This window comes from Mandrillus leucophaeus, unplaced genomic scaffold (assembly GCF_000951045.1).
Source record: "Mandrillus leucophaeus isolate KB7577 unplaced genomic scaffold, Mleu.le_1.0 Scaffold1068, whole genome shotgun sequence".
Lineage (NCBI taxonomy): Eukaryota > Metazoa > Chordata > Mammalia > Primates > Cercopithecidae > Mandrillus > Mandrillus leucophaeus.
In genome coordinates, this window is record NW_012098854.1 from 635,241 (window position 1) to 644,782 (window position 9,542).

General features: G+C 38.2%; 1 protein-coding gene across 1 annotated transcript in view; it reads left to right on the top strand.

Annotated features, from left to right (window-relative positions):
- Positions 1-9,542, top strand: part of RELN (reelin) — a 538,867-nt gene that overhangs the window by 482,545 nt on the left and 46,780 nt on the right. The window contains exons 49-51 of the mRNA XM_011985112.1: positions 990-1,183; positions 5,060-5,316; positions 8,598-8,752. Of these exons, the coding sequence (XP_011840502.1) occupies positions 990-1,183; positions 5,060-5,316; positions 8,598-8,752 (606 nt within the window). The remainder of the gene's footprint in view (positions 1-989; positions 1,184-5,059; positions 5,317-8,597; positions 8,753-9,542) is intronic.

The window sequence follows — 9,542 nt, forward strand, 5'->3', positions numbered from 1 at the left end:
ACACTGTGAAACCCCATCTCCATTAAAAATACAAAAATCAGCCGGGTATGGTAGCACACATCTGTGGTCCCAGCTACTTGGGAGGCTGAGGCAAGAGAATCACTTGAACCCAGGAGATGGAGGTTGCAGTGAGCCAAGATTGCACCACTGCACTCCAGCCAGACTCTGTCTCAAAAAATTAAATAACAATAATAATAAAATAGTCATCTCAGCGTGCTATTTTCTTAGTGGTTGATTCATTTGTAAAAATCTAATAAATGTCTGAAAATAACTGGAGAGAGTTTAATAAAAATAAAGGACAGTTATCTTAGTTCCAGCTCTCATCTTGCTTATGAAAAATAAAAAACAGCCAAGACAACTTGGAAATGTGTCCTGGGCTGCAGTACTCAACCTTGGCCCAAATAAACTTTCATATTAAAAAAAGGAAAAATAAAAAGAGAAAATCATCTTGGAATACGTTGTTCTCTGTAAATAAGTCTTGAATGCCGAAATTTCAAAGTTCAGCAAACATGTGCTAGGTACCTACTGTGTACTAGGCAAAATACTAAGAGCCCACATAGTAAGAAACAGGGCCAGAAAATCAGTGCTACAATACTGTGTGGCTTGTATTACAAAATAAATATTAAAAGAAAGGAAATACCAGCACTTTGGGAAGCCGAGGAAGGTAGATCATTTGAGCCCAGGAGTTCAAGACCAGCCTGGACAACATGACGAAACCCTGTCTCTACAAAAAATTAGCTAGACATGGAGGCATGCACCTGTAGTCCCAGCCACTTGGGAGGCTGAGGTGGGAGGATCGCTTGAACCCAGGAGGTCAAGGCTGCAGTGAGCTGTGATGGTGCCACTGCACTCCAGCCTAGATGACAAAGCAAGACCCTGTCTCAAAAAAAAAAAAAAAAAAAAAAAAAAAAACCATAGAAAATCTATAACCTGCAACTGAGATTCCTTATCACTGTTTTTTGTTGTTTCATTTTACTTCTTTTTCTTAGGGTTGTAGTCGATTATTAGTCACTGTGGATCTAAACCTCACTAATGCTGAGTTCATCCAATTTTACTTCATGTATGGGTGCCTGATTACACCAAACAACCGTAACCAAGGTGTTCTCTTGGAATATTCTGTCAATGGAGGCATTACCTGGAACCTGCTCATGGAGATTTTCTATGACCAGTACAGTAAGCCCGGGTTTGTATTTGATTTGATATCTAATAACGAGTACGTTGAGCAAAGATTGCTACCAGCAATCAATCACAGGAGACCGAGGGGGACCTCAGACTTATGCCTCAGTAGAGGATGCCTCTGAGACTGAAAAGAAGCATTTCTGAGCTGGATAAATAGCTGGTTTGGGTTTTTAAGAACAACTAGTTTTCACATCCCAGAATAAGATGAAATATTCTACCACAATGCCAATGGTGAATAAACCCAGTGCAAAAACCCACAGAAATTAACTAGTATATTATAATTAATTTCAGCAATGCTTTGGGAAAATGGAAATAGAAAAATAAATATTTATTTATATAGTGTTCACTCCGTTTTTAGAGAATTTTGGACTGGAAAGCAAAGAAACACAATAAAATGTAAATATCCTTAAGAAGCCTAGAGATTATTTTTAAACTCCTTATTTAAAAACCTTGAATAAACACAATGTATGGGTCATTTAAAAAAATTATTGAAGGGCCAAATGCAATGAATATGACCAATTAGAAATGTCAAAGAGTTGTTAAGAAGGAAAATAGCATATTCAGTAAAGTAGGAGGAGGATGAGGGTAAGAAAAGAGAAAAGAGAAAGAATGAGAAAGAGACAGAGAAAGGCAGGGTCCAAGGGGAGGCCGAAGAGAAGAGGAAATAAATAGAACCCAGACAGGAAACACATGCTGGGCATGGTGTCTCACACCTGTAATCCCAGCACTTTGGGAAGCCAAGGCAGGAGGATCACTTGAAGCCAGGAGTTCAAGACCAGCCTGGGCAGCAAAGCAAGACACCTTCCCCCCCCAAAAAAAAATTACCTGGGTGTGGTGGCATGTGCCTATAGTCCCAGCCACTCAGGAGGCTGAGGCAGGAGGATTGCTTGAGCCTAGGAGTTTGAGGCTGCAGTAACCTATGATTGTGGCACTACACTCTAGCCTGGGTGACAGAGTAAGACCCCATCTTTAAAAAAAAAAAAGAAAGAAAGAAACATAGATAATCCTTTAATGCATGGCAAGCCAGATATGGGCTAAAATTTGAGTAAAATAAAAAGAATCTTATAAATGATAATTTAAATTCAATATATCAGTTAAGAATTGGTTCAGCTATCAATGGCAGGAAACACAAAATAACAAGTTTTTCTCTCTCTCCTATGTAAATTACATCCCAAAAAAAAAACTACTCCAGGACTGCTATAGTGGCTCCACAAGCACCAGTGACCCAGGTTCCTCCTGTCTTATTGTTCTGCCCCACTCAGCATGTGACTTTCATCTCATGGTCCAAAAGGGCCACTAGCTCCCCAACTTTACAGTCTATAGGAAGGAGGTTGAGGCGAGAAGGGTGTGCTCTCTCTTCAAGGACATTTCCTAACAGCTGCACGTACTTCCTTTTATATTCCATTAGCTATAGAGTTTAGCCATATAGCCACCCCCAGATGCAAGGAAGGCTGGACATGCTGTCTTTATTCTGGGCAACCAGTCACCTGGATAAAAAGACAGGCTCCTATTAGGAAGGAAGAAAGGGAGAATGGCCATTGAGGAAATACCAGTAGTTTTTGCCACAAGCAAAAACTTTTAAATCTTCCACTTGCATTAAAGTTGGATGCCAATAAAGGAATCCAACTAGAAGCCAAGTGGTACAGAGTACCCTGTGCTCAACTATTAGTAGGAGATAACAGACAAGCCAAGTAAACTGCTTTCTTCATCATAATGGAGGAATTTATAAAAATCTCAAGTATGAGTTCCTGAACACTTAAGCAGCATAACATACAAGGAGAAGAGAGTTATGTTTCTGTAGGGTAAAAGCATAACTGTCTAATCTACTTTAGTTCTCTGAAGGGGAAACAAATTGAGGTAGGAACAGTGGTCATAATTTATTTAGACTTTCAAGTAGCCTTAGGTAAATTTCCATTCCAGAGATTTTTTAAATGTGGTCAAAGATTTATCAGAGAAAATAAAAACTAATTTAGAAATAGGAAAGAAAAACTAGAGGTAAAAGATAACTGCTCTGGGTGAAGAAGCGTGATTGTGTATCCCCTCCAGAAACTGACAGATTTTGGATAGTACGTAATTAAACATGCCAAACCAATAGAGGTAAATTTTAGGAACATCTCATAAGATAAGCATACCAAAAAAGAAAAAAAAAGGTGCAGGGAGGACAAATGAGCTTCAAAATTGACAAAAATGAGGAAATAGACTTTGGAAAAGACTGCCTAAAGGGTGATGTCTCCCGGCTGCCAGTACCTGCACAAGTGAGGGTCTAAGTTTCATACTTTCTAGTCTACACTGTTCTTCCTTAAGACTAAGATCCATTAGGCTATCATGGCCCAAAGGGTGCATAGAATGATGGCATAATAGAAAAAAGTATTTAAAATTCAAGTTGTAGAAATCCAACTAAAAGCATCCTACCTGTGAATGAATCTTGGTTGGCCTCCATCTGGAACACTACATACTGTTCTGGTCACTGTACCTCAAGGAAGACAGAAAACAAAAAGGAAGGAAAAATAAAATCCACAAGGATATATTGTATAAACCAAACTAATATAATGAAACCTCTTTAATGTGAAAGGCAAGAATTAAAACAACTGTCACTGCAGCCCTCAGTTTAAAGAGCTTCATGGGATGAACTTGGACTGGTTGCCTTGCCTTGGAACTTTGCAAACAGTAAGAGGCATCCCTTGAGGTTAAAGGGAGGTAGATTAGCATAGATTTCAAAAAAATAAGATGATACTGGCTGGGCACGGTAGCTCATGCCTGTAATCCCAGCACTTTGGGAGGCCGAGGTGGGTGGATCACCTGAGGTCAGGAGTTCGAAACCAGCCTGGTCAACATGGTGAAACCCCGTCTCTACTAAAAATACAAAAATTAGCCAGGTGTGGTGGCATGCGCACCTGTAACTCCAGCTATTCGGGAGGCTGAGGCAGGAGAATTGCTTAAACCCAGGAAGCAGAGGTTGCAGTGAGCCAAGATTGCACCATTGTACTCCAGCCTGGGCAGCAGAGTGAGATCTCTATCTCAGGGAAAAAAAAAAAAAATACTTTGTGAGGAGGATGGCAAATCTAAGGACATTATCTTCCCTGACAGATTTTATGAATTATGAATATAAATACAAAAGGTTGATATGTTCCTGGGTTTTCATATATAATTGTGATTAAGGGGCATTTTAGACCTCATTTCTAGCTAATTCAGTTTCCTGTTGGAGCAAGGAGCCACATTTTTCCATGTCTGTCCCTGGTGAGTGAGACAGGGATAGATAGCATGCTGGGCTTGCTAGCCCATGGTTCTCACATGACATTTTCTATGAATATATAGAATTTTAAATATTTTCAACAAAGCATATAAACAAAGTCAATGTCTGCACCATAGACAACTGATAATGGACCTGGTACCCTCAGGCTGACAGTCCAAATGTCCTCCCACAATCCAGTGTCCATACCCCAAGTCACTTGCCAGCACTCACGGAAACAGAGTAAAAACAAGGTGCCAGGGAAGGAAGCAGAAGAAGCCAAACACTAGGTGACAGAAAAAAAGTCAGCATTTTGGCTTATGTCTACCAAAGTGCGTATACTCTAGGCCTACAGATACCAACCAGGTATGCAAAAAACTGTGCAGTCCCTCCAAAGCCTGCCCACAGACAGAACCAATTGGTAGTTCCAGGATACTTGAATCTGTTCACATTCTATTTCCCTCAATTTGGTGACTACTGAGACTTCATAAAATTAAGCCAGTTAATTGTGGTTTTTGAAAATTATTTTAGCTAATGTCCTTCCCTCACCCACCATGTGACACATAGTATCTTATGGCTCGTTGTAAATCTTTTACTCAAGATATTTGACAAGGATTCTTTCCCACACCCTCCCCCATCATTTTCCTATAGATTTGTGAATATCCTTCTCCCTCCTGATGCTAAAGAGATTGCCACTCGCTTCCGCTGGTGGCAGCCAAGACATGACGGCCTGGATCAGAACGACTGGGCCATTGACAATGTCCTCATCTCAGGCTCTGCTGACCAAAGGACCGTTATGCTGGACACCTTCAGCAGCGCCCCAGTGCCCCAGCACGAGCGCTCCCCTGCAGACGCTGGCCCTGTCGGGAGGATTGCCTTTGACATGTTTATGGAAGACAAAACTTCAGGTAAATTATGCACAGCACTAAATAAAAAGCCCAGTGGAAATGCAGTGGTTTGGATTTGGGTCTTTTCAAAGGGGCGAAGTGTGGAACCTTTTCAAATGTTCCAGTGGTGCAGAAACACTGAAAAGGGTGTCATCCTTTTGTTCCTCTCAGCCTTCCTGGTTGGCATTTTAACTAAATCTTTTCTTTCATTCAAGCCAGCTAGTGTGTTTTTTAAATACAGCAATCTATAATTTTATTAACAGGATGATTTTCTTGTCTTAGAAAATTTTCAGTGTTTCCTGTTTTCTAGTTTGGGTAGAAAGCCAAAGATTTCTACCCAAATCTTCTACCCAACAAATGACATTTCCCAGTCATTTGTTTTAATATCTGAAGACAAGTATTTTGTTTTGCTACAGGGCAGACACATTTGCATTTCATGTCTTAGGTCATGTCCCAGGTCTTGCTTGTTACCATTCATTCCCAATAGGGGTTTTCAATGATACTGGTGAAGCAGGAAGGACCTCTTTGTACTCCTCTCTTTTTTTTTAAAGACAGTTTCATTATTTTGCCTAGGCTGGAGTGCAATGGCACAGTCCCAGCTCACTGCAACCTCTTCCTCCCAGGTGCAAGCAATTCTCCTGCCTCAGCCTCCAGACTAGCTGGGATTACAGGCATGCGCCACCATGCCCAGCTAATTTTGTAATTTTAGTAGAGATGGGGTTTCACTATGTTGGCGAGGCTGGTCTCGAACTCCCAGCCTCAGGTGATCTGCCTATCTTGGCCTCCTAAAGTGCTGAGATTACAGGCATGAGCCACCACGCCCAGCCTATCCTCTCATTTTTAATGTTTTCATTTCATGACACTATTCTGGTCATCTTTATAAAAAGTGGTGTCTTGTATTAAGTATGTATCTTTGCCATGCCATGTATTTGGTTATACTACATGAAACATGGTATCTTCAGATAAAGCAGTGATATTCATTGTATATCTCATACTAACATGTATCTAAACAGTAAAGATAGATATACTATTATGCCAGTATTGATTCAGACAGTGGAACTCTGTCACACCCAGCTCAGCCCCTAGCATCTTGCATGGAAAGGACAGTCATTTTTACAATAATAAGACTGATAAGAATCTTCCGGAGGAACAGCACGTCCTGGGAAAAAAAAAAAATCGAAACTTGAAGAATTTTAAAAATTTTAATTTCAGTTAATATTTTATTGTAAAAGTATACATGTTCAAAATGTGAAACTGAGAAAATACATAAAATCATAAGGATGAAAATAATCACTCAGGGGATAACCATTGTCAATATTTTGGCATATATTCTTAGAGTACATTTACATAAACATATTTTTAACAAAATTATAGTCTTATATATGTCATAGCTTCTTTTTTTGTTTATAATTAAATCCTTATCATTTCCTCATATCCTTAGATATCTTTGAATATAAAATTTTAGTAGCTATATACTCAATAATACTGGATATTTAGGTTAATTTCACTAATTCATTTATTAGTATATTATGTGGCATAACATAACAGCAGATATTTACTTTGAAACACTCTTGTTTAAAAAAAAAACAAAAACTTGTAAACAGAAAAAGCTTAAAATGTCCCTCACCACTACTAAGTGTCATATTCTCTTAAGAAGGTTACTGAAATTTGCTTACATAGATCTGGTTCAGAACTTTGCTTCATTACTCATTTATTTTTTTCCTGTATAATGGTTTACATAAGTGAGTTTACAATCAGAGAGAGAGAGGGAGAGAGAGAGAGAGAGAGGATCAACACATAAGATGTACTCTGCATTCATCAATTCATAGTCTTACTACTTAGGTTTTCTTTAGACTCTTCCAAATCTATTCCTTCAGTAGTATTTTGCTGAGTACATTTCCTCAAAGTGTTAACTGTTAATCAGGTTTAGGAGTCAAGACTTATTAAAAGAAATATTTATCCAGAATACTTGAATATCCATACCTAAATAATCAAATATTAAGAGCATTACCAAGGTAAATTTATAACAGTATTATCTTGGAATCCTAATTTCTTAAATAATCTCTTTAATAATATTTTATTCTACTTTTGGCCAAATTAAATATGGCTTCACATTTTAGGACTTAAAATTAGCCTTTATAACAAGTTTGTTATAAACTCATTTGTTATGAACTCATTTCTTAAACTCAAAAATCATTTGTTTATCTAATTAAATAGGGTGGTTGCCAGGATCTGGGGAAAGGGGAAAGGAGGAATACTTTTTCAATAGCTATAAAGTTTCTGTCATGCAAAAGAAATAAGGTCTAGAGATCTGTTGTACGACATAGTGTCTATGGTTGACAGGATGATCTTGTGCACTGAAAATATGTTAAGAGGATATGTCTCTTGTGAGGTGTTCTAAACAGCAACCCCCCAACAACAAAAAACATACACACACACAAAAGAATACAAGGAAATTTTTGGAAGTGATGGATCGATTTGGTACCTTGCTTGTGGTGATAGTATCATAGGGTGTGCATATTTCCAAAGTCATCAAGATGTATATTTCATTTTTAAAAACAAATTTTTTAGAGATAGGGTCTCACTCTGCTTCCCAGACTGGAGTGCAGTGACACAATCACAAATTACTGCAGCCCTGAACTCCTGGACTCAAGCAGCCTCCTGAGTAGTTGAGACTATGGGTGTGAACTGCCACACCAGCTAATTTTTTTTTTTTCCAGCAGTCAGGATCTTGCTATGTTGCCCAGGCTGGCCTTAAGCGATCCTCCCACTTCAGCATTTCAAAGTGCTGGGATTACGGGCATGAGCCACCATACCCAGCCAAGATGTATACTTTAAATATGTGTAATTTTTGTATATCAATTATATCTCGATAAAGCTATAAAAAAATTCATTACAAGCTTTTTAGTTACCCAGATAATACTTTCAGAATTTGAATAGAAGTAGTAAACCCTCTTCCCTATCCTGTTATTAAAATTATCTCTTCTTCTTTATATGCTACCTAAAAAGTGAAATATCTGTCAAAAAATTAGTTATTTCCTTTTGTTTTTCATTTACAATGCATACAATATACTTTTTTTCATGTGCAGACTAATATCTATGGTTGTGTGTGTACTAATATCAGACAAAGGGCATATATCGCAATCCTCCTAGTATTTACATTCCTGAAACAATGTGTTTACATTAGTGTTTTGTCTATAGAGTATATACAACATGAGCAGTTTCTACTTAAAATAATTCTATGTATTGCTTAAAGTATTTTTGTCACAGATTTGTCATAAAAATTTGTTTTCTGTTTTAAGTGAATGAGCACTGGCTATTCCATGATGATTGCACAGTAGAGAGATTCTGTGAGTCCCCTGATGGTGTGATGCTCTGTGGCAGTCATGACGGACGGGAGGTATATGCAGTGACCCACGACCTGACTCCCACTGAAGGCTGGATTATGCAATTCAAGGTGAAATGTTATGATCTTGGCTATATAAACAACCATACATTAGCAATATAACAAATCAAAAATATCAGAGAAAAGATAATCTCATATTTCATTGACTTTATATTTTGAAAAGTAAAATTTACTATTAAAGTAATATACAACTCAACTATATATTGCTTAATGATTAAAAGTATTTTATTTCTGAAGTATTTCAAGTTGAAACTTTTTAAAATCTTTTTTATTATACTCTAAGCTCTGGAGTACATGTGCAGAACATGCAGGTTTGTTACATAGGTATACATGTGGCATGGTGGTTTGCTGCACATCAAACCGTCATGTACATTAGGTATTTCTCCTAATGCTATCCCTCCCCCACTCCCCGACAGGCACCAGTGTGTGATGTTCTCCTACCTGTATCCGAGTGTTTTTGTTGTTCAGCTCCCACCTATGAGAACATGTGGTGTTTGGTTTTCTGTTCTTGTATTAGTTTGCTGAGAATGATGGTTTCCAGCTTCATCCATGTCCCTACAAAGGACATGAACTCATCTTTTTTATGGTTGCATAGTATTCCATGGTGTATATGTGGCCACATTTTCTTTATCCAGTCTGTCATTGATGGGCATTTGGGTTGGTTCCAAGTCTTTGCTATTGTGAAGAGTGCCTTAATAAACATACGTGTGCTGTGTCTTTATAGTAGAATGATTTGTAATCCTTTTGGGTATATACCCAGTAATGGGATTGCTGGGTCAAATGGTATTTCTAGTTCTAGATCCTTGAGGAATCACCACACTGTCTTCCACAATGATTGCAC